The sequence below is a fragment of the Pelobates fuscus genome, chromosome 11 (genome assembly GCF_036172605.1).
Source record: "Pelobates fuscus isolate aPelFus1 chromosome 11, aPelFus1.pri, whole genome shotgun sequence".
In the NCBI taxonomy this organism is placed as follows: Eukaryota; Metazoa; Chordata; class Amphibia; order Anura; family Pelobatidae; genus Pelobates; species Pelobates fuscus.
Window position 1 is genome coordinate 124,461,033 of NC_086327.1, and position 26,394 is coordinate 124,487,426.

At 39.1% G+C, this 26,394-nt stretch overlaps 1 protein-coding gene across 4 annotated transcripts in view; it reads left to right on the top strand.

The window, feature by feature from the left end:
- The window catches only part of CADM1 (cell adhesion molecule 1), a 230,744-nt gene that overhangs the window by 111,343 nt on the left and 93,007 nt on the right, over positions 1–26,394 (top strand). For 3 of the 4 annotated variants that reach the window (XM_063436372.1, XM_063436373.1, XM_063436375.1), the window contains exons 2-5: positions 717–794; positions 17,816–17,959; positions 22,996–23,148; positions 23,889–24,026. In XM_063436372.1, coding sequence (XP_063292442.1) covers positions 717–794; positions 17,816–17,959; positions 22,996–23,148; positions 23,889–24,026 — 513 coding nt within the window. The remainder of the gene's footprint in view (positions 1–716; positions 795–17,815; positions 17,960–22,995; positions 23,149–23,888; positions 24,027–26,394) is intronic. The other variant, XM_063436374.1, reaches the window with a different exon arrangement.

The following is a 26,394-nucleotide window of genomic DNA, read 5'->3' on the forward strand; positions in this document are numbered from 1 at the left end:
AGTCTGTGTGTGAACAGCACTGCAAACTAGTCGTGAAGCAGTCGAATATTGCTGTCTGTGCTCACAGCTCCTGGAGACATACAAACTATATGTTGGATACAAGAGCAAAGTGAGGACAAAGTCTGTACAAATATCTAGATGGTCAAACCAGGGTACAGAACTTCCTAAAATTACGTTAAAATCCAGAGAATGGAGTATCCACACTGAATGTTTTACAGTAAAAGATGAAAACTGGTTAAAATGGGAAGTATTGAAAATGTATGGGGTTTTGGACCACTGCCCCTATACCATACGCTGTAGTAATTTTAGTGCTTGGTGCGTAACTTTAAAGTACCCTGCTGTGAGGCTCTCCAACACTAATTCTAATCGAAAAACCAATGTAGAAATCAATGTGCCAATCAGGGGAGAGACATTGTTAATTCTATGCCCTTCTAAACTTACTACTGCAGCTTCCATTTGAGCACAGTGGTGGCTAGGTACATTAGGACAAGAGGCACAGTGAGGGATGTGTAATTGTTTCTGATTACAGGGTGTTTTGTAGCCATTTTATCTTGACGCACAACGGGCAGATCTTGTGATCAATACATGTGCAACTGTTGCTAAAAGTGTCCGGTGATTAAAGCTGACCATTGTTTTGCGGTTTAGGTACAGACTGGGAGGTATGATGTATTTTGCTACATCTGTAGACTGTTTACTGTATGTCTTGTCTCTGTCAGGGAGAAGTTCCAATCTCCACGGGTCCTCAGAATACTTTGCCTTTTCTGACTCGTTCTATGAGCAGCTTCAAAGCTCTGGTATGTGACACTATGTGTGTACACGTTGTATGTCTGTGAAATCAGGTGCTGTCCTCGTATCACCATCGGTGTCATAGGATCACCTTACACTCTCCCAGGAAAAAAATACCCTAATAATCCATTAGTCTTGTCATTACCATCGAGTCATCTTTCCTTCTAGTGTGATTGACCCTTTAACCCATTGATCATACCACTGTCAAACTGCTTGGTTTCACTTTTGCATCAATCATTTAACCCAAGTGCTCAGTTCAAATAATGTAGAAACCCTACTTAGCCAGCCAAAAAAATCTCACTTGCATGTCAGCTCATACACGTCCAAAATAAATACAAATCTCATCTTTTAAATGTTTGGTTACAGGGACACTTGCGCAACATTCCAACCCAGAAAGTAACCATTTCAAATATATATATATATATTGGTTCTGTCGCTACACTTTACTCAGAGAATAGCCTAAGACATTGATCAAACATGCACAAGGAAAAAACGAGACCTGTATGTCTTGGCATAATACTAAATAGATTGATCTCTTTTTTTTATTGTGGTTGTTTTACATGCTCTGCCTCTTATTTTCAATGCACAGATTTTGTAATCAAGCCATGTACTGCATGGAGAGGGAAGAGGGAGGGGATTTCAGCCATGCCCTTTTCCCCAGTGCACAGTTTGAATGCCGATGTGACGTGCAGGGCTCTAAATCTCAGTTGCGCCAAGATACAGATCTCTGTTTGCTTGAGATTAGTGGGAGTTACACTCCTGGGAGGCAGCTTTCACCATTATAATACAGCCCTTTCCCAGGGTGGAGAGAGGACCTGAGGAGACTGATCTGAGGGGCTAATTAATAGCGACTAAGTGTACCTGCAGTAAAGTACTGTAACTCTCGTCAGTCTTGTGCAGATTGGGGTATGTATGTCCCAGTGCTGCTGTAAGATTAACGGAAGTCTACATGATCCCTAAGCATAGTCCTTGTCAATACTAAAAATAAATACATTTCTAAATAAAAAAATAAGATATAAAAAATGTTGAAGTGTGAAATTGATAAGGAGTAAATGCTACCTTGGGCTCTTCGAGACAATCCTAAACCACTCAACCTGTGGTCAATGTATTCATTATTTCCCTCCACCCCAGAAACCTCAATTATTTTGAAATACCTGCTGTGCATTATCTAGACATTTAAAAAAAAAAATGAATAAATACACACGCACACGCACAAAAAATAGTTTTGATTCCAAGACCTTAAGGGACTCCTCCTCAGCACCGTGCTAGCTCAGTTTATGGTTGGCCCATTGCTTAGCTTGCTGCTTTCAGATTACAACCATAGGCCAAGCTAACACACTAGAGGCGATCCCAGGTTTGAGATAGTAGTGGTAGCGAGGAAGTAGGTCCACACCTGATACATACATGTACACACACACAATGTACATTGTATACGCAAGGGCAAAGGCATACTCAGACTATATGAAGATGATGCCCTGTTGTCATTTCCTGAAAATAATGGAGGTTTAGCTTGAAAACTGAGTGGGTTGCAGCTCTTTTAAAATGAAATGAGAGACGCATTGAGGGGGTTGCAAGTTTGGCATGCCTGATTCAACCCATTAAACATGTCACTATAATTCTATCAAGTTGTCCCCCACAGGGACTGAGCCTTTAATCTTGGTCTGTCAAACCGCATTCCAAAAGGATAGACACAACATGGGTTGTAAGGATAACTTGCATCTGCACAGGTTTTCAGGTTACAGACCTTGATTTTTATTATTTATGATTTGCTAAATGATTTGGCTTCAAAGATCTCTCTATGCATATAATTTAGTAAGCAGATATTTAAAAAAAAAAAATTCTGGTAGTGGGAATAGTGAAATCGAGGCACTGCGTTAAATCGATTTTTCAGCCCATACTAGCAGATTAGAGATATATTCAATTATATTCTAATTGCAATTTTAGATAACCAAAACATTTAAATGATTTATATTTATATATTCAACTAAAGTAACATTTGACAGTCATTTTCGTAGATAAATTAACCTGATTATAAATCTGGTGTATATCTATTATATCAAGGGTACACAGTTATTTTTGAGAACCTGCATATAGCACTATTGGCCAAAGAGCTAGATCCATAACTCTTGGACTCCTAAAAGGGCACTAAAAGCATTCCTCGGGGACCCACCTGACAAAGTGCACCTGATCTAGGTTATGGCCACTGACAGGGTTATGCACTAATGTGAGAATTTAAAGTGAATTGCAAATTTAAGATCAAAATAGCCAAATTGGAAAAATTATCTGAGTCAACTATGCTTCCGGTTCAACTACTTTTGTGTTACATTTGAAATTTAATTTTAATTCATCTTGAATTCTCACTTTAGTGAATAATCCTGATAGTTTTATAATGTTTTTTAGATTTGATAGATTTAAGAAAAATGTAATTGTGTTACCTGTAGTATAACCCCGCACCTCTAGCTTTGCTTCCCGTTTCACAAAGCTGCTTCCTTTTTAGAAGCACAGACTCTGCTCAGACAGTAAAAGTTCCGTGTGAACAGAGTTGCTGACATGTCTCCACTTCATTGAGAAGCATTGAATCCAATGTTTGTCCAGAGAAATAATAGTTGCTCTGAGCATCTGGCATCCCCTAACTGCATGCTGACACCGGCCTTAAAATAGATTAAATTCTTAAATCTATTTGTGTCGGAAGTCCCTAGTGCAGGGCTTGACAAATCCCAGGCGCTAGGTTGCCCTAGCAACTAGAAATTTTGCCCTGGTGCCTGGGATTTTTCAGTCTTTTACCTAAAGTGGACGGCGAACAATGGCCGCCCGTGGAAGCATGGAGGCGGACGGCTCAGGGAGCATTGTAGCCAGCTGCCCTGGGAGGTATAGAGGTGGCCGGCTTAGGGATCATGGAGGTGGCCGCCCTGGGCTGCAGGGAGGGGGACAGCGCGCAAAGGAGCAGTGATCTTACTGCAGCTCCTCTCTGCTCCCTCACGCTGTATAGTGATGCCAGGAGCCGGAATATGACATAATTCCGGCCCCAGCATCACTACAAGGAGCAGAGAGGAGGCGCAAGTAGATTACTGCTCCCTCACACACAGGAAGAGAAAGCATCCCCACTGGACCCCAGGGAAAGTCCACTCAGCTCTTCCAAAGATAAGGAGGCTGGGTGGATTATAATTATAAATGTATGAGTGTTAGAGAAAGTGTGTGTGTGTGTGTGTGTGTGTCTAGATCTGTTTATGCATGTATGTGTGTGTGTCTGTGTGTGTCGATCTGTTTATGCATGTATGTGTGTGTGTCTGTGTGTCTATCTGTTAATGCATGTCTGTGTGTGTTTGCATATCTCTGTGTGTCTATATCTGTTTCTGTATGTCTCAGTGTGTGTCTGTATGTCTGAGTGTGTGTATGCCTCTGAAAGTGTGTGTGTGTGTGTGTGTGCTTCTGTCAATGAATGTGTATGTGTGTGCTCCCCTCTTTCAATGTGTGTGTTCCTGTTTAGGTACCTGCCCCCCTCCGATCACATGATTGGTGTTTTTACTCCCCTTTTTTCCCACGCCGTGCTAGTTTTGCAGTTGCTTCTCCTGCCTCCATAGCCGAGATCATAATGATTCAGCTAAGCCAATGCTTTGCCATAGGAAAGACTTGGGAGGATATTACGCATGTTCTCTATGGGTAACATTCAGTGCCTCCATGCAGAGATCTGACACAGGACAAGTGTTTGTCATTAGAGTTGTCATTAATGAGTGATTGTCATCAGTGGTCTTAGTAGGCAGCAATGTAAACCCTACCTTTCCTCTGAAAATAGAGCGTTTACGTTGAAAAGACTACAGTAACAGGCTATAGGCACCAGAACAACTACATTAATCTTTAGTGGTTCTGGTCACTATTGTCCCTATATAATGTGCCTTAAAAAAAAAAAAAAAACCTGTCTTCTAACTTTTTTAGCTGGCACCTAAATTCCAAACAAATTTGTCAAGCCCTGCCCTAGTGGCTGTCTTTCTAACGGGCATGGAAATTGTAAAACATAACCAGTGACGTTTCTCAGGAAACGACAGCATCTTTGTTTGTAAGGCTGCAGAGCCAACATTTTTGCCCAAAATTACGGCTTTCAAATTAAGTGATTTTGGTGCATAGACTGTCCCTTTAAGACTAGTGGTGCTCTATAGCTGCTGGGAAGTCTATTATCTGTCTGCCCTTGCTGTATAGTTTAATGTATAGTTTATTTATTAAATGTGAATTGTCAGGAATTCAAAGTGTATGATTTTTTTTTATTTTAATTTTAGACCAAAGTAACTGGAAAAATGAGTTATGTTTTCAGTTATTCTATTATGACCTCCGATATAAATTTACTTGGCAATCCCGGTAATTCACACTTTAATAACCCTTTTAGTCTCTTGAGGGCAATAGCGCCATCACCTGTCCAGTAAGCTTCCTTGCAGTTAGTCCGTGTCACAGGCTCCTTCTTGGAGTTAGTGCTGAACCCATACATTGTAAGAGTTACGTTAAGTACACATGAATACATTCTGTATGTATGTGCAATAACTGCATCCATCGCTTGAAACCTTCCAGATCATGAGAATTCCACCAGATACATTTTCTGACACTATTTATACGAGAAATGCATCAGAGAAATCAATCACTAAAATCAAAGCCCACCTCCCCAAATACTCCTTTTGTTTTAAGTGTCGAAGGAGATCTTTTGAATGCCTATCTGTTTAGGCCAAATGTCTCGCTGACTTTACCTTGAATTTTAAGAATCCATATTTTACAGTTTTTGGTCTCCCAAGATTCTTGGCGGAGTAATGTCAAGACAAATATAAGCTGAGGATCTTGGGAGTTGAAGTTTTATCAAACAGTCTTGGCTTAACCCATCGAGTGCCAAGGGGGTCGATCATTGCCATAAGAAAACAATGCATTTGTGGACACCCTGGTGTTGCAGTATTTGTTCCTCGCTCACTTCTCCAGCAAAATAATTAAGGCTCATAACGTGTTATTTGAAACACTTTTGTGCTTTTACAAGGTTCACTTCAGTCTAAATCAATAAATAAGAGCAACCAGGTCATTCTGAGCAGCAATTTCTAAAGATCTGGCTAGAATTAGAAATCGTTTCTCAGAACAGAAGGCTTCAGGTAAATAAAATGCTCATTTTCCTGATAGATCAAGGGCAGTGGAGTCCTGGAGGAAGATGTACAAGTACAGAGGTAAGCATGATACATATTTGACAACTGTAACTTCAAAACTATTTTTTTTCAAAAAAAAGCTCATCCCTGCCTTTAGTATATGACCGGATCCTTCAGCCATATACATACGCCTTGGGTTGGACTGTGTCCATCTATGATCTTTTATGGTTTCTGTGCTGGAAGTGAAGAGCAGACCATAGAAACGAACGGTTGGTTTTCAAACGCTGTCCGACCAAAGGTGCATCTATATGTTGTATTGTAAAGATAAGATTTTTTTTAAGGGGGGATTATTTTTTATTTTTTTATTTTTTTGTATACACTTTATTTAAAAAAGATATACCTATATCTCAAAACTGGATGAAATGATTATTATATTAGAAAAAATAGTTTTGAGGTGACCGTTGTCCTTTAACCCCTTAAGGACACATGACGTGCCTGACATGTCATGATTCCCTTTTATTCCAGAAGTTTGGTCCTTAAGGGGTTAAGAAATATTTAACGATCCCAGAACACAGTTGAGAACCAAATACAATTTTTTTTTTTTCATTGTTTCTTTTGTGTCTTAAATCATTTAACTTGTAAATCCCTATGCTCTAACCTCCTATGGAACATTCAGTCGGCTCTTGTGTTTCCCAGGGAGACAGAGTCTCTTAAATATAACGATGTCATAATACATAGTAATTAACCTTACTTGTCCCCAATAAATAATAGACACAATCATTTAGTTGGAAAAGATCACTGCATTTCTTTAAAATGTCATTAACCCAGACTGATATCCAGTACTAGGCTCTTCAATGACACATCATTTTAATGTTCGATTCCAGCCTCATTTTTATTTTATTTTAGGAGGGGGGAGGGGATACAGGAATAGTTCAATTAAAGGTAGAGTTGGGAAAAAGAATAGATCGCAACAGTGAAATGCAAAAACTGTGCATGGCCAGTTCATAGAATTTGTTGAGGTATAATTGTGACATTTAGTAACCAGTCGCAAATAGAAAACAAATGATTGCACATCCATACAGACATAAAGCGAATGAGCAATTCAAATAGCTTGTGAGTCCCTGCTTGGGTCTTGAGCTCACTTGTGCTATTACAGGGAGAACCTTACGGTATCAGGCTGAGCCCACTTACAAGGGCAGTTTGGATACAAAATGGCTGGCACGTTCCCAGCAACCCCAGTCAATTCGAGCCTTACGGGCCTCGTCAGTGAGGTGTCCACTCTTTGCAAGTAGGCTAGCAATCATTTTTAACCTTTTTCTTTGCTTTACCATTTACGATATTAGGCCAACATTGCTAAGTTGGAATAATTCTCCAAGTCAACTGTGTTTTAATTTTAGTTATTTTGCCTAAAAATTTAAATAAAAAAGAATTGACTTTAAAATCCCTGCAATTCACTTTTTTTTTTTTAATGTAAATTATTCAGACTGGTCCAAGTCACTCCTCCGTCAAGCTGAATGATCTTCTGTTAGTCTGATTCGGGCTTGGCAGTGTATTTTGGACTATTTCATTAGAGATGGCATTGAATAAAACAAAAGACATACTGGGATACTTGCCTGCTGTTTGTCAGATCCCTTTTAACAGGTAATGTTCTTGTCTAGTGAATCCTCCTGTTAAGCGTCAAAACCTGTCACTGCCATTATCTGCGTATATCCTGCTGCTGGACTGACCATTAGACTCATTAAAGATTACTGTCATTGCGACACTTTGCTTATAAATGACATTGACTCTATACAGTGACTTTTTAAGTTTGGCTCATAAGAAAGCCTAACCGTCCAGGACTGATAATCTCAGTCACAAGTGAGGCAAAGGGAAAAATTCTATAGAACTGTATGGCTGTTTAAACCCAGATTATAAACACTGCTAATGTAAGAATATGTACTATACAGCCTATGACAGAGGTAGGCAATCTTCGGCACTCCAGATGTTGTGGACTACATCCCCCATAATGCTCTTACACCCATGGGAGGTGTAGTCCAAAACATCTGCAGTGCCAAAGGCTGCCTATGCCTGGCCTATGACAATGTTGATAGGACTGGATAAAAATCCTGTTGCTATGCCACCCAAAGAAAAAAGGGGTGGGGTGGCGTGGGGTGGGGGAGAGGTGGACCTAAAATAAACAATCCGTAGAACTAAAAATGCATTCCACACAAAAATATTAGAGAACATACCCAAATGTGCAAATACAAGAGAACTGCCTAATATATTTGTGCCTAGAGTGGTACTTACTCATGAGCACCTAATGTACCAAACTCTACTATAATGTAACCTGTAAAGTGTGAAGTACAGCTGTTAGTGCTAAATGAATACAATTCTATAACTACATTTTGAGAATTGTCCCTACATGTTAGCCCAAAAACCTCCCATCTGGCTTGATTCCTGGCTCTGGCCTACTGTTAGCATTCGGTTGCGGGATGCTTATCGATTGCCAAGTGCTGCCCAGCAGTGTGAATTGGTTTCAATCCACAAACTTGTGTTTTCACTGACGGAAACCCAAAAAACAAATGTTGCCGTGGGGGGTGGGGGGTGGGGAGTGTAGAAATATTAAGCACAGCTGGGTAGCATTCTCCTGCCCTCCATAACCAGCTGAAAAAAAGATATAAATATGGCAAAATGGCCCTCATACGGCACGTTTACCAAGGGAGCTGCCCGACTGACGTTCAGCTGTCTATTTTTACTCTGGCATTTTTGTTTTATTCTTGCGTTAATTTATGAAGTCGAGTGCAATTTCCACAATAGTAACATTATTGACATATTACTTGGAGCATACAAAATTACAATTCACAGTACTTTACGGTCTGCAATAAACCATGAATCAGAGATGGGATTTTTGACGTGTGTGGATTTTTAACCACGTCTCCACATGCAGCTCATCATTCCATTTCCAGGATCTCAAATCAATACGAATAACCGTTTCCCTTTCCCAGTTAACTTTTTTTTATTTTAATTCTTTTAGCATATTATGAACTTTTGATACCACAGTAAGCTGGCCTTGCTATACCTCCTGGTACCTTTTTATAGAGTAAATTGCAAATAAGTAAGCAACAGTAGCAAGTCAACCTGCAATCTAAAACCAGGCAGCCACTAGAGTCGCTTCCTCCATGGCCAGCATCTTCATAACCCCGTAGGAAAGAATTGTCAATGCTTCTCTATGGGAAAGACCTAAAGTGGGTGCAGCTCTCTCTGTTGGTTCATTGGTTTCCAAATCGAGTGACGTTGGTAGAGAAGGAGCCCAACCCAGCGCTGACTGACACCGGTGCTGGAATCCGGTAAGTTGAGAAAATTTGTGTTTTTTTTAAACCCTTTATTTGCAACCGGGAGGGGAAGGGATGGCAGAGGACATTATAGTGTTAGGTCCCATAGAGCCATAGACTTGTCTTACTGAAGGGTGCTGTGATAAGTGAGTATATTATTATTTGTGTATAATAGGCTGTTAAGGCAGTTGATGGCTTTGGAGGCTTACCTTCGGTCTGCAGATATACATGAACAACATATCCCCATGGTGCTTAGCTAACTCGCTCACCTTCAAGGTTTGCAGAACATCACTGGGAGATCAGTTTACAAACTCCTCAATAAAAAAAAAAAAAATCCACTTTTTATAGGAAAGTTAGCCCATCTGTGCAGTAGTTGTTTAGTTGTGCAGGAAAACGGACATTTACAAAATGTTCCGTAGGACGACACAAGGCAGCGTCTCTTGCCTTTGTATTGCTGAAATGCAATTCTCAGATTGGCCGAGTTTACAGTTCAGTCTTTACCCAACATCATGAATATATGTTTATCTAGAGCCTCTGTACTGTTGTTCAAACAATAGGTTGGTGTTTTATTGCTCCAGTTTGCGGAAACTGCTGAAAACGCACTTTTCTATTGATCTCTATTTTGTAGCTATCTGTAAGTGACCCATAAACTTGCATGAACTTGGAACACCATCAAATGACACTTATGCGTGGTGACTTCATATGGTAGAAAAACATACCGTAAATCTCATGGAGACAAAATAGCTCGATAAGTAGTGGGATTTCTTATCCATAAAATATTTCATGAGAACCTGGCACTGTAAAAGAGACATAACATGTCTAATATTACATTTATTAAAGATCTTGGTTCATCATGTTTGACCTTTACTAGTCATCTTTTACTACGGTTCATCCAAAACACGGAAAAGAAAACAAAGGGTTTTAGCAGGTCCCATCTAGCACCTAAAGCCCGGCATCCAAGGCACTCTTAGAATTTTATTGTGTCTAAATTTAGACAGGCTAATAATGCACAACTCACAGCTTTGCATTTGCCGAACTGCATTGCATTTTGAACCACTAGAAAATGGTTTAAAACAAACTAGGATGCAACACCTACACTTTCTTTGCATCATAAATCCTATAAAGAGTTGTTGTAGTTATGGTTTTTAGAATGCTGGTTTTTATTTACTAAAGCACCAAATCGACTGCATTATTATCCATATTTTTTGCTTCTCACTAATCATTGTATATCTGATACGTGCAAATACTTTTTTAAAACAAAGTTTAAATAAAAATAAAATAGGATTTATAATCAATCCTAATATTATAAACCCCAAATATACATTACAACTTAAATGACTAATGGACATGTCATTTATACCATATTGCATGTATAAAGGGACAAAAAATACTTGCCAAATAATAAACAGAATTTTTAAGTAAATTATATGCTGGCGGCATTCAAAACTTGACTATATGAGCAAACGCGTTTCAAAACAAGACCTCAGGATAAAGCACAGTGGACCTTAGAATAAAGACAGATCAATTGGAAAACCTTGTGTATTTTAAAAAAAAAGGCCATATAGGGTCTAAACATTAATCTGGCACTGTTCTTTCAAATCCTTTAAGTGCTCTTGATGGTTTCTCTTTAAATGTAGCAGAACGTTGCTAAAGCACCAACCCACGAAAGTAGAAGTCATACCGGACACACCGTGACATCTACCTCTATACCTTTGCCTGGACCTGCTACTGCCTCCCAGTCAGAATAGCCATGCCACTTCATTAGGCCAGCTTGGCATTAGATAAGACTTAGCAGCAGAGTCTCTAATTCCTTCTTGTGCACAGAACCCTGCTCAGCATTCTCCTGGTGTTCTTTGTAACGGGATTCAGGCTCTAACAAGCTCACTTCATTAATTTTTCAGCTTATTAAAAGCATAAAGTAGACTCTCTCTGCCGTCTGCTCGATATCACCAAGACTTGCGCAAACTAAAAAAAATTGTACCACAATGAACTATGAACTTGTTAGGCTAGCTGTAACCACCATGTTTGTGACCAAAGTCGGTCTTGGTTCTGTAAACCTTTTTATATGTTTTTTTGAACCTGAGGAATCTGGTAGAATATAGACTTTCCCACTGTTACATGAGATGGACCTCACTCACCAACTGTATTCCCACTGTGTATTTGAGGTTTTGCTACCAGAACCTGTGGTCTTGTAAGTGAAGAATGGACTAAGAATCGCAGAAGTTTTCATTGGCAACAGAAAAAAATGTTATAATTTTTGAGTTTTATGATTTCTCCAACGTACAAAATCTCAGTCAACATGGCCTTCTAATGGGACCTGCATATATATGTATATATATATATATATATATATATATATATACACATACATACAAACTTTGACAGCAATAGAGTTCATGCTGAAACTAGCAGTATTTAAACTGCTTAATTCATGATTTCCAGTGGTGTGGCTTACTTGATATTTGAAAATATTGCTTCTCTCTCTCTCATTGGTTTATGTGTTACGCTGACAAATACGTAGATTATTTTTATTTCATTGTTTGAGGTTTCTCTATTATTAGCAGCAGTCTCTACCATTTGTGCTGCAAGCAATGCAAACGGGGAGGTCCATAAAAAAAAAAAATATATAGTGTATACACAACACACTTAAGGTTCTTAGGACCTTTTAGGATTCCAATAATCATTCTATCAACCACTGGTTAATGAAGTTCATTGAGAACATCTGAAATTGTAAGAGTATAACATTATTGTACAGCATCTACAATGCGTTCCATCCAGTCCCTATATCCACATTCTGCAGGAGAATTAACGGGGAATCGACAAGAGTTGCAAATGTTTAGCCACATTGTGCTGGAACATATTCTACTCTCATTCTAGTTATCTTAGCGATGAGATTCAGTCTTAAGTCAACTACATGTTTGTAATGGAAATACATAGATTTAATTTCAATAGAACAATACATATTTGTTTTATTTGTAAGTATCAGCTCTTTCATTTAGAATTCTAGTGGCAGATTTAACAAACATCAAGACTTCTATAGAATGTTCAGCAATATACGGTATCTCTAAACCCCATGATCTGCATTTAGTTTTTTGTTTTAGAGGTTTCTGTGGTTCCTATGTCCAACAGTCTTTATCTAAAATACAATGATGTGTCCCAGAGACTCTGTGTCAGTCAGAAACCCGATGGTGCGTCTGCAGAATCTGTTCCGAGCTTTTGCGATATGATGTGTCTTGAAGACTTAGAAGCAAATTTATTTTCTCTATTGGGAAAAGCATTGCATTTATTTGTGTTAAAGATAGCTGATGCTCTGTTTCTTAGAAGTGTAGCCTGCGTGATGAATCCATTATGATAGAATTTGATCCTTGACCCTCTATCTTTAGCACCATGGGGACAGAACGCCATAGCAAATACTGTACAGCAGATACTTTGTCAGCAACAATTTACGTGAGCAATCAAGACCAACTCTTCTGATTTGCAACGGACAAGGCCTTGTATTTATAATACCACAAAATTTCAACAGCATTTCAACAGAAAGTCAGATGGTATTATAAATCAAAGAGAGAAGAAAGGAATGAAAGTTCATTCCTTTCTTCTCTCTTCAATTCCCCCTGGGGTTAAGCCCCCTATACCCCTTGTAACCATTTCAGAGTTTGGGCGGCTGATCTTTCCCAGCATCCCATATCCTCTGTTTCTTTTTCTTATACTGGTATTATAAATCCCACGGAACATGGTACCTAAGATATTTGGAGAATCTTGAGTTGACGAATACACAAGATCAGCGTGTGACAGGTCTTGGTTCTGTAAACCTAATATTAACTGGTATTTGTAGATGTCTTGTGTTTAAAGAGTAACACTGTGTTTATTTTGTCTTTTGTCCTTTTGCTTTGTAAGTAGTTCACATTAAAGACCGCGTAGAAATGGCTAGAATTTGATACGCTCATGCCATGGGGCTTTGCTTCACAGTGTTCTCTTGTGTTGTATGTCGTCATACCCTACTGTGATTTGGGAAGTTGAATGCATTGCAGTCTCTAAAGTCATTGATTCTGAATAACAGGAGAGTCACTGAGGACATAATCCCAAGAAGACAACTAGTACGATGTGCAGATGGTCTGTAGGGAACCTGTCCCTAAATCCAGCAGGTTACAGGAGGTATAGTGCTGTTTGGAAAGCATAATGCAAGTCGTCATTTTAAAAAGGAGTCTGTAAGATATCGATAGTATTTCTCGATCAGTGTCGAGAGGACTTGGGTGGCTCAGATTAGGGGTACGCATCTCCACCTACTTTATATATACATTCCTTCTGTTGCTATTGGGAAAAAAATTGTGAAATTATAAGCGTTTATTCCCTGTCCCCTGGTGTGGTAATGTATTCTGTCGAGCTCTTTTCCTCTCGATTTGTTTGTCAGAGAAACATGATTTGATAACCGTGCATCATTAGCTTTATATGGGAAGAGTGATCCTTCTCTTTGTCTCCGTTTTTGACATTTTGAAGCTTTTGCAGGCTTCATTTAAGAGTTGAGTATTATTTTCCCTTCCCTAATATTTGAAACTTCTGATTTCCTCCTCTTCAGGGTCTCGTGATGTCTCCACCAAGATTCTTATATTTGAACGCTAACCTGCTCACATCCAGTATTTTTTTTTAATTTATTTAAAGTTCTGTACTTATTCCTTTGCAGTTTCCCAACAATGTTACAACATGTTATCATGCCTTGCCCAGTGGTGTTAAACCTATTTATTTTTCATCACTTGATTCCTTTTTTGCACCACTGGTGTTACGAAGATGTAGTTGCATACAGTTGATCCTACAAGACTCAGAGTAGTATTCCTGCTATCATCCACCCTGTTCAGCCCTGTATTGTACCTCTGGATAGTGCTCTCACATATAACAAAATGGTTACTGCTAACCGCTTTCAGCAGTTGTCTCCTTGAAACTCAGCTAATCAAAGTTTAGCCATCACTAGACTAATGTCTCTATATTAACCCTGACCATTGTCTCCTTGACTGTTCATTGAAGGCTTGTTTAAATTGGTTCGGTTAGTAGAACAAGGTTGGGTCCTCTTTTTTTTTGGTGAGAATTCCAGAGAGAGCCATAAATTGAGGTGTAGTTCCAGGTCCAGTTTTTGTTTGAGGACAGCTTATCTCTTCAGCACTGTGCACAACCCAATCCGTAGTGAATGTAAAGATGAGCTGAGCTGGACCATAGCCAACACATTGGCAGTTTCCTTTTCCTTTTTTATAGTATTAGCAGAATCTCATACAACACATTGGCGGTAAATCCCGCACGCTAAGATCAGGGCTTGCCAACGGCTAGTCTGTTCCAGCTAGTGGGGGGATTTACCGAAATGGCATTGGGTCTTGCATCTGGGATTAAAGGAACACTCTGGGCACCTTAACAACTTAATTGAAATGAGGTTGTTATGGTGCCAGGAGGTCCTTGGTGATGGCTCACCTTAAGAGGCTAAACCATTCTCGAACCCCAATGTTAAGAAATTCACCCCTAGTTAGTTCTATAATGCACCCTCCAGAATGTTTAAGGCCAGGCTAGCCACTTTGGAATTTGATTTGTAGGCCCTGCTAATACTTTGTTTTTCACGTGGCATTGTGTGCCCTACATTGGTAATGAATCGCACTCCTCTGTGCTCACACAATGCGTGCTGTCTACTTGTCACTGCTCACGTGTGTAGCCATGCATGTTTTACAGGCTGTAAGGGAGCTCTGCACACATCTAATAGCACACATAAGGATGCAGTCAATGCTGGCCTCTGGGAACCGGGTTATTATTGCTGAAGCATGTCTTGCTTTTTGTGGCAAAGCCTGCCACATTCACCGTCGTCTATTGGCCCTGCCGCGGACCTGTACCCATCTCTTCTCGATTAGTACAGCGTTTTGTTCCTCAGGTCTGTGTAAATGGCTATGAGTCACTGGAGAACTGGAGGGGAGGGGGTCTGAGCGTTCATATTAATAGAATCTACCATCAACATGTCAGCTGAAGCAACACTGGAGATTGGTGTGTGTCTATTAAATACAGTGAGCAGCAGAAATTGGTAGAATATGCAAAGCATCAGATCAGTGTTGTATATAAACATCAGTCCTGATCTGTTTTTGTTTTTTGTTTTTTTTTGCCATGGGCTCTGCTGGAAATTTCCACTCAGAATATCTATGTGATTCTGTATTGTATGCTGGATGGTACTTATGGCTTGGAGTACTGAGTGTGTGCATGCTATATGTGTATATTTATTTAGTATATAAATGCTAGGGATGACCTGCTAACCGCCATAGAAGGAAGGATTTACCCCCTATCACAGCCTCTGTAAAGGAACACTATAAAGGAACACAGACCTGTATTTCTAACGTTATAGTGTTGCTCTCCCTAGTTCTGTACAGGACCTCCTCCCTCCATGAAAACAAACTAAATAAAAGTTTTACTTACCCTTTTCAAGCTCTGTCGCTGGTTACCTCTCAGACTCCCACAACGTTATAGACCTTCCTAATAGGAAATCATTGTATTCCATGCTTTCCTGTGGGGTTCTGCGTCACTTGACCAAATTTGACTCTGTCGGTACCGCAGAAGCCCCTCTAGTAGTTGTCAGTAAGACTGTCACTAGAGGTGGATTTAACCCTGCAGTGTAAACATTACAGTTCTTTAATAAAAAAAACCAAAAAACTGACAGGACCACTGCACACAGGCCACTTCCTTAAGAAGAAATGGTCTGGGGTGACTTTAGTTGTCCTTTGTCATTTTATAGACCTGTATGTACATTTCTTATTCAGAGTGGGTTTTAATAAAGATGAATTAATCCTGGAAAGGGAAATCTCTGCTGATTCTAGTACTGCAAGACCGTCCCTACCTTCGGTGATCCAGCATGTCCACGTTGGCCGAAATTTCCTATACTTGCTTTGAATGAGAAGGTTAAAGGGGCGATTATGACAAAATAACACAAATGTCATTTGAAGTGGCGAATAAGGAGATAGCCAGGACACTCTCATTTATGTTCTTTCTTCCTATATGAAGGAGAGTTGTGGAATTCTACCTTTACATCACTTGGTTAGGGGCATGTACACCAGGTCAAAGAATAAAAGGTTTGAGGGTGAGGGTGTAGATTGGGTTTCCCTCCAGTACTTATTTTTACACTCATTACCTGGAGAATTCTTGTACCCCGTGCCAACTATTTGACTGCAGTAAATAATCTTATATTCTTGTAATTCCTCATCCTATAAACATTAATTCAGATTGGTGGGATCTGAAGGTGACCTGGGGAACCGTTGCACTTATAATATTACACCATAGCAGCAGGGACAGAGCCCATAGGCAACAACATGCATACTGTGATAGGCTTGATCTGGTTTTAATGAATAAGGAGTCTGGGGCTATTAGTCTCCCTTCAGCTTTAATGCATGGGGCAATATGAGAATATATATATATATATATATATATATAATTTTTATTTTTTATTTTTTTTAAATGGACCTATTCTAGTTTTTCGAGGGTCCTGAGGACCCCAGCTTAGATATTTTTTTTTAATACATCCAGCTGGTCTAGTTATTTATATTGTGAAATTAGAAAGCCATTGCATATACATGCTCATTACACACTGGATTTATTTTTGTAATATCTGAGCAGCTTGAAGCATAAAGGCTGCTTAAAGCCATTCGTGTTGAACCACATGTGTAGAGCGTTCGTGATTTATTTGTTGTGTTTCTCTGGGATCCAAGTGTATGTATCCTCGATGGAGGAGTGTTAATCTGTGTTCTACGCAGTGCATTGGCTATCTGTGTTCACTATGATAGTCGGTATTGGTACATTATATGAAAGAATGTATAATTACAGTCACTATGGAACAGTTTGTATCTGTATTCTCCGCAGCACAGAGTGTGTCCTAGAAGCTGTGTGCGTGTCTGCAGTTGATGTGCTCAGTGCAGTTTGTCTATTAAGATTTGTGCATTCTCTGCAGTGCATGCACCAAGCATTTTGTGATCTCCATATAGTGCATATGCAGAGCATTGAGCCTTCTCACTGCTGTCTGTGCTTGACAAGCCTTGACTGTTTCGCAGTGAAATGTTTACATGCAGATATCGATGTGTTCGACTGTTGTACTTTGTAATTGCAGAGTGTGTATGTATTCAGTGCAGTGTGTCTTTGTGAATTAGGTTCTCAATGCTGCGTGTATTGTCAATGCCGTGTCTCTTTGTGGATTATTTGTGTGTTCTCAATGCTGTGTCTTTGCGGATTATGTGTGGTTCTCAATGCTATGTCTAAAATGTGGTCTAAGTTTTCTCCAGAACACAGTGTGTGTGTTCTTTACTAAGCACATGCAGCGTGGTACTGTGCGTGTACATTTGTGTGTGTTTTCTAATGCATACCATCAGTGTATTCATAATGTGTATTTTGTAAAATGAACAGCCTTGTATGTTCCTTTTATTCAAAATTTTTTCTCTCCCTCTCTCACTTTTCTCTCTATAAATCATCTATTCATTTTGTTCTTCAATTCATCACTCTTGCACTCTTTACTTTAATCCATCCTCACCTCTTTCACTCATTTGCTATTCTCTTTGCCCTCATCTTGCCAAACTATCTTCCTCATTTTTTTACTCCTCGTTCATTTTCCAGAGAGCCAGAATTTGGTGACTGAGAATGTGACAGTCGTTGAAGGCGAAGTTGCAATCATCAGTTGCCGAGTGAAGAATAATGACGATTCCGTATTACAGCTACTCAATCCCAACCGACAAACGATCTACTTCCGAGATATTAGACGTGAGTTTCTCTTGTATGCCTTATCTGAACGGTTTAATTGGTACAGAATTCTTCCTACACATGTTTCTGTATGTACGACAACTGTTCTTGTTTTATGCCATGTTACATCCTGACAAGTTGCGTTATGATGGTCTTAAAATACTCTTCTTAGTAGCACAAAGATACTGTTCTTACCCTGGATACCTTCTCTTGTGAGAAGGTTTCTAGCTTTCTCTGAGCTGAATTTCTTGTGGGCCCATTTGTAATCCGGTGCTGTATTCCTTATGGTCCTGTTTGTGATAGTATATTGTGTTTGTGGTTTTGGTCTTGTGTAAATCCAGTGAAAAGGTGAGCTGCCAAATGTGAGACCGGCTTCTCCAAATGTTTGTTTTATTTTTTTAATTCCAAAAGTTTTTTGGTTTTTTTCCCCCTACTCAAATGAACCCTCCAAGCACCATGTGGTAGGTGTGGTGCAAGGGGTGCCCCAAAGCTCTCCCATAGTAATCTGTAAAACAATTTTTAGAATGGTTTAATAACTTCCTGGGTCATGCAGGGCATTGTCAGGAGAAGCCAGATGTTTCCTTGTTACACTGCTGTGCTTTCTAGCAGAGAATGTTCAGGTAGGTCTTTAAGGCCCCACATAGGCTTTTCCTTGCTCCGGGCGCTCAGTGGGAACAGTTTGAACTAGTTACTCTGGGAGGGCTTCAGGTCACTTCTGGCACCATAACAACTGATCTAAAAATTCCTCTGTACACCGGTGATATTTCCCAAGTTAGTTATTTCACTAAACACCGATCTGTAAAGCATTGAAAACTGATTTACAACATTTAGACAACCATAGTTAAATTGGAAACATTATTTGCCATAGCTTGGATTTTTTTTATTTTATTTGCCACTGCAGTTTGGTGTTTACCGAATGAATCCTTTTATGTTTAATTCTTATCTTGAGATTCTGTGGCCATCTATTTCTGTGATATATGCAGGGCATTTGCTGCAATAACAAGGCATTTGTTTATGGACAGATTCACCAATTCCTTGTGGATTTCATTAGGCTTTAGCTATTGTTCATAAATTTGCGCATTTATACAAGTTTTGATACCCATCCACATTTACCAGCAGAGACTTTTTCGGTACTTTAAATGTTCTGCTTTACCAGCGTCGAAGGACATCTGGCAACATATATTGTAACTCCCTGCGGCTCTGAAGGCCAACCAGAAACATTTATTGTTACTCAAGATATTCAGCGAATACATTTTCTCTTTATGTAGCCTTGGAAGTTCACCTAATCACTTACAGAGTTATAAAAGAAAATCAATTATGAAAAATGTTTTCATTGCATGCCTCTCTATGGGCTAGATTTTCGTTGTAACTGATTATTTTAATGCCTTATTTGACTTGAATAATAAAAAAAAAAGTTCCACTTGGAGTATTTGCATGGATGGAGATGAACATTATACTGCAGGGGTAGAATTTAAAGGGAATTGTCACGTCCTGTGTTTACATTTTTCTATATTTAACAGGTATGCAGTTGTGAGGTATGAAAAATAAAACTAAATCTAGAAATGCACACGTCTTTATCCTGCAACGTTGTGTTTTTTCAGTAATTGTTACAAGCTTTGCCCCTTGCAGTCAGCACAGAGAAAGCACACAGTGTAGATGAGGATAACAGAATTACATAACTGGAGTTTATCTCGTGAATTCCTGCGCACCAGTGTTTTACAGTCACTTTAGGGGTTTCTGGGACTTGTAGTTCATTTGCCAGCTTACTACTGGAGATAAATTAATAGCTGATCTACAGCACCCAGAACCTTTTGTTAAGTAACCTAATGGCATCACATACCACTATAATATCAGAGCAAAATTGAAACCGCGCAAGTTGAAACGGAGAGGCTGGGCTTATAAATAAAACAAACCGCATGACCAAATAGATCTACAATATTATGGTATCTGAGCGATCTGATTAGCCATGCACACCTTTAGTGTAAAAATGACCCAGCCAGCTGGAAATGCTACCGAAAGGCTTGTTCACTATTTGCGCAGTGCACAACCTGTGGCCATATGCAAAATACACAGCGAGGCTACTCTGAAAGCGGGTACACCTGTGAGCTCAACCCCCGTACCAAGATAACCCGCAACAGCCAATGGCCCGAATTCTGTTGAGCCCTGCAACGTAAAGTCACAGCGGTACGTAATATGATGGAACTCTCTGGAAAGAGAGAGAAGATTTGCAGTATTGATGCTATACTGGCATTAATCTATGCGGACAGCCAGCAGTTTTCTCCTCTAGTCCATTAGTAGGGTGGCTGGTCAGTAAGTACCGATCCCACCACATCATGTGTGCATGTGTTTGTATCAACCCATTGGAACTTAATTATTGTATCACTGAGAGACAGATTGCATACAGTATCAGTCTGTATAATTTCTAATTGGCGGCTTGTCCGTAGCAGATTATGAGTGGTGGTCTTTGCAGCAGCATTTGTTAAAAAAAAATTATAATTTGAAAGGTCCAGGGAAGACCTTGCTCCCCGCCCCCCACCTGTACAAGATCTTGTACGATGTTTCTATGTATGGTGTACACAGTCCGGAGCACTTGGAAGTGACAGAGCTTTCAATACAAGAGCAGCCAATCATACATTCATTCATGAAAAATGAATTAAGCAGTTTTTAATTTATTCAGTAATTTAATGTTCTTACAAATTATAAACTTACAAAATATCTCATATTCATGCATAACTTTTCCCATCCAAAATAATGGGAGGGTAGACATTGACTGGGAGATTTCAATTACTTTCTGGTCTCTACGGATCCCAGGGATTTGCAACATTAGTTAATGCTTTTGTCTGTATGTTATTTTCACCGTACAGTGTTTTAATAATGTCTATAATGCACCCTGGAAAGATGTCCCTTTAAGTTGTGAAATGTAACAGGTTTTATTAATAGGTGTCTGCCTGTCTTACAATGCATTAAACTGGAGTTGTCACTTCTCACATTTTTGTGCAGCCGAGTAGCTAACTAAATCATAATCATGAGCTGTGAAATATATTTTATTATGACTATATCACTAAATATATACTCTGTATATACAGAGCATACTATGGAAATTAGCTCAATGTGGCCTATCATGTTTGTTTATGGGGCGGTAAATAAATTCACATCTGGTGCTTTGGTGTAGAGCACTTATCTCTAATTATGGATACATTTAATTATTAATCTTATTTCCGTGCCAGAAAAGTCCATATATTAAAGGTTCACTCCAAGCATCATTACCCGCTGTAGTGGTTCTGATGCCAGGAGTACCTTGGTCCAGTTCCCTGTTAATGGGGCAAACCGTTTAGCAAAATTTTGCACTCTTACATGGGTCCCCCACCAAGTTTAGATGCTACCTGATCCAATGATGCACTTCCAGCTTCGGCAGAAGCCTTAAAGGACCACTATAGTGCCAGGAAAACATACTCGTGCCCCCACCCTCAGGGTCCCACTCCTGTGGCGCTGAAAGGGGAGGAAGGGGTTAATCCCTTTTTTCCAGCGCCGGGACTCTCCTCCCTCTTCTGACGTCCCTGGCTGAATGCGCATGTGCGGCAAGAGCTGCGCGCGCATTCAGCCAGTCCATAGGAAATCATTCTCAATGCTTACCTATGGACGCTGGCGGCTTCTCACTGTGAAAATCACAGTGAGAAGCGCGGATGCGCCTCTAGCGGCTGTCAATGAGACAGCCACTAGAGGCTGGATTAACCCATTTGTAAACATAGCAGTTTCTCTGAAGCTGCTGTTTACAGCAAAAAGGGTTAAACCTAGCTGGACCTGGCACCCAGACCACTTCATTAAGCTGAAGTGGTCTGGGTGCCTATAGTGGTCCTTTAAGCCGTGGTGGGCAACATTAATTTGCTGAGAGCCTCCGCTCAGTTCTCACAGCCAATGACTGACATTTCTGTGCAACAACGCTTGCACACAATTGACAAAAGCCAGTCCAGAACTCCTAGGACACTACCGAAGATGGCGTTACATCTCTGACAGCAGAAGTGTTAATCGTCAAAGCAAAAGGCTACACATACAGACTCCAGGCACCATAACCACTTCAAGTTTCTGAAGTAGTCATTGTACATGGAGTAATCCTTAAGGTACTTACAGTAATGAGCAGACATTGAAAACTTTTTGCATACTTTTTATTTATTTATTTTTTGGCTGAAAAATATGAAAATTACATCTCAGCTCACATAACCCAATGTAGGGCAGTCTGCAGATTTTTCAAAACCTCTATTGATCATTAATTAGTGTAAAAACGTGTTTTATTTTTTTTCGCCGTGTTTTGATGAAAGTAGCACCCCCAGTCATTAGCAAACTTAATCAGAGATCCTTAATCAGAAGTACATTTGGAAACAGCAACTTCTATCAAAAATGTGTTTATTTGTGTTCCAGAGTTTTGCTCTTGATGATAAAGCATGACTAATCAGAAATGTAATTAATGGGTTTGAGGATATAAGGATTTCACCTTTAGCCGTATCATATCAACTTGATTCTAAGCACACAGCTGGCCTAAATCTAGCATTGCATACAAATTGTCACCTATGCGTGATGGAAAATTATGGCACATTACTCACGCACATGTTTAAATGTAAATAAGATTATAGCATTTTTGATGATACATTCTTTTTACCGGAGCCAGTGTAATAGATCCTCTCCATCTTCTACTTTCCCCAGCTTTTAAGGGCATCTGATTATATGCTGTTCCTTTCATATATCAGCCATGAGGGACATCGAACCATATATTGTGTTGTATAGTCTTTCATCTGCAAAAATGACTCGAAAGTGGGTTTTCTAGAAGCAATTCTAAGGAAGGTGAATGTTTGGAGCAATCATCTGAAACATTCTATTGGTTTCCATAGCGATTGCTTCTACTTTGGTACTTTGTCACAATCGCTCCAGTTTCACCTTGATAAATATGGTGCCGTTAAAAATGCTGCAAAGGATTAACCGCTAGCTGTATTAGTGAATAGGGAGGGAATGCACTAAGCAGAGACATAGTATATATTTTTAATTAACGCTGTTTTGCTCCCCAGCTCTGAAAGATGCTCGCTTCCAGTTGGTGAACTTTACTAGTAATGAACTGCGAGTTTCCCTCTCTAATGTTTCCATTGACGATGAGGGAAGGTATTTGTGCCAACTCTACACTGATCCTCCTCAGGAAGCATACACTACAATCACCGTGCTCGGTAAGGACTGTCCCCATATCCCTCTTAAATCATCCATATCTCTGGGCTGTTTACTTTAATACTCCCATTGCAGTCCCCTGCCAGATCCACTGTTACAGTAACTGTGTTGGCTTGCCTCTGACCTACAGCTGAACTGTTTTTCTGATTCCGATCTCCAACTGTTGGGGGACTGCATAAACCATTGTCCTTTCCTGGAAAAGGATAATGGGAATTCTTGTCTTGTAGATGAAAACCTTTGCCTGCAGCATCATCTACTGTTAGAATGATTTATCTGCTTTATAAATTATATCAATGTTAATAAATGTGTGTTTAACTTTAAATATCTTTATATACACTGTGCTTTTGTTGATGAGGTACTTCAAAGTACATTCATCTCTTTGTTCCCTTATAATAGGAGAGTACTGGATTATTTTTCCCAAAATAAGGCTCTGTATACATAGTGCTATAATACGATATCATATGTCATCTTGTACTTTCTTTATTCCTTTGAGATTTTTCTTTGCTTTTATTTATTTTTTGTGTTTTCTTTCTGTGATTCCCTTGATAGATTCCTTTTTGTAATTGTGATTTTATATTTGCGTCAGTCTTATGTCTCCAACTTTTCCTGTCCCCCCTCTTTCTGCTTGCTTTAACCTTAATCCAATCTTAACCTTAAATGTTCTCTGTCTGTTAGACCTATCTGTTTACGTCCAATCCTCCCGTGTCACATTGATTCCTTTGTAACTTTAATCTTGTTTCAGTTCCACCACACAACCTGGTTATTGATGTGCAGAAGGACACGTATCTGGAGGGAGAGGAGGTGGAGATGAACTGTACGGCGATGGCTAGCAAGCCAGCTGCAAAAATACGCTGGATGAAGGGAAACCAAGAGCTGCAAGGTTTGTGCTGCCATGGGTGGTGGAGTGTGGTGACACTAGCATTCATGTATGGGAAAGGCGATCGAGCTGGAATAAGAGCTTCTGCAACATCACATTTGAAAATAATAATATTGGAGGGTTAAAAGTGGTTAATCATTGATTGTTACAAACCGATGGCTAAACCGGAACGTATATGGTGTAGGTCAACTTATAATGGGCATTCGTAACTGGAAGTGGAAAAGTAAATTGGAATAAACTGTTTTTATATCATTGGTACAGGGATGGTGTTTTTAGGATAAAGAGGTGGTCATCATGCAGCAAGTTGGCAGGTTATCATATTGCTGATCTGGGACACAAATACTGCCTAGAAGGCTTGTTGCCCCTCTGGTTCTGCCAGTGCTAGGAGCCAGGACGTGGGGACTAACCAAGAAAAACACAACTACTGGACAGCTACCTGTAACAGAGCATTACCACTGCCTTGTCATAGGCAATCTGAAAGACCTTCTAAGTTGGAAGAAGTTCTAAGGGACCTACAGCATGTACAATCATCATAAATGTATATATAGATTAACAGGGCGCCACAGTCACTAAATAGGTATAAGTGGGGGAAAGAACCATATAATAAATATACTGGTAAAAATAGTAATTTATTGGTACAGAAGTAGATAAAAATATAAATTAATAGCACAATCACAAGTGCTCAAAACATATAAGACAGGAACCCATAGGTATAGCAGCTCACTAATACATAATGCTGAACTGGGCAAATAAAGTGCAGATAGTAAAAGTGCAAAATGCAGTGCTAGTATAAGGTGCAAAACACTAGTACCAAAAATGCACCAAGTCCATAATCTGTAGCCCAAGAAAGAGAAAAAATCAGCATATATAAACAATAAAACCGCTGATACCACGATGCAGGGTCCCAAGGGGTCGTCAATGTTGCAATGCTCAACGCGTTTCGTCGTCAGACTTCCTCAGGAGCTTCTTCCATCTTCCTCCATCTTCTTTCTTTTAAACCAGCCGGTCCGTCTGTCCACTTCCGTGATTGGGCGTGCGTCCATACGTCACCACGCACAACGTCATACGTCATGACGCTTGCGTGGCTAATATGCGCATGCGCAACCACGGAGAAACGCAAATAAACTTTATTGTTCATGTACACGGTGGCATAAAGAGCGAACTACAAAAGAGAGCGCTCTGTTCCTATGCAGACCGGATTTACAAATCTGCCTACCCCCCTTCTAACCCCTATACATTGGAATGCTAAGTATAAAGGGGGGAGATATAAATTGGACAGGAACCAGACTAAAAAAAGGGGGAAGAAAAAATGGGAAGAAAAAATATATATATATATAATGTGTATATATATTGAAAAAATATATGAATTATATATAAAAATAGAAAATAGAATATAGAAAATAATAATTAAGTAGTGGGGAATAATGTTAAAAAAAAAAAAATAAAAAAAATATATATATATAGAAAATAAAAAATAAAAAATAAAAAATAAAAATCTAAGAGTCCATTTATATTTCCAGATGACCATAGAAATAGTTTACAGAGACCTTACAGTATTGAATAACCATAAAAATAGTTTACAGAGACCTCACAATATTAAATTGTCTATCCAGTATTGTCAATGTGGATATGCATAAATGGATGACCAATCTGAATATGAACGGATACAGAAGACAATATCCAAATATTCGTAAAAATCATAGATATATATACACATACAGGAAATAATGTAATGATGAAAGCATATCAATATGGCTGAAGGGTAAAAGTCATATAAACATAACTGATTACACTATAGGAGACAATTCTTTTTATATCATTTGTTATTCTGACATATATTCAAAAGCTTATATAGAAGGCATATATAAGTATAATAAATAAATATAAAAAAAAAAAAAAACATATAAAAAAAGGCATATATAAAAAACATACGTAAAAAACATATATACAAAAGAGGAGACAAATAAAAAAGAGGTTAAATATCGTATATCAATCAAATAAAAGCTAGTATGTCCAAATCAGTATTTAATCCTGAAGGAACAGAGGACTTCATTTTATAAATCCACTCTGTTTCCTTCATGGCTAGCCGTTTTTCGGTGTCGCCACCTCTCCAATGAGGTAAAACTAGATCTATCCCAATACAGGTAAAATCCTTAAAATCGAAATCTATACATTTATTGCAATGTCTAGGTACACTATGTTTCTCGTTTTTATTTTTAATACCATTAAAGTGTTCGAGTAGTCTGATGTGCAGTTTTCTAATCGTCCGTCCAATATATTGGACCCCACACTTACATTGTAACAGGTATACCACAAACTTACTATTGCAATTAATAAAGTGTTTTATTTTAAAAGTCTTTTTAGTTACCGT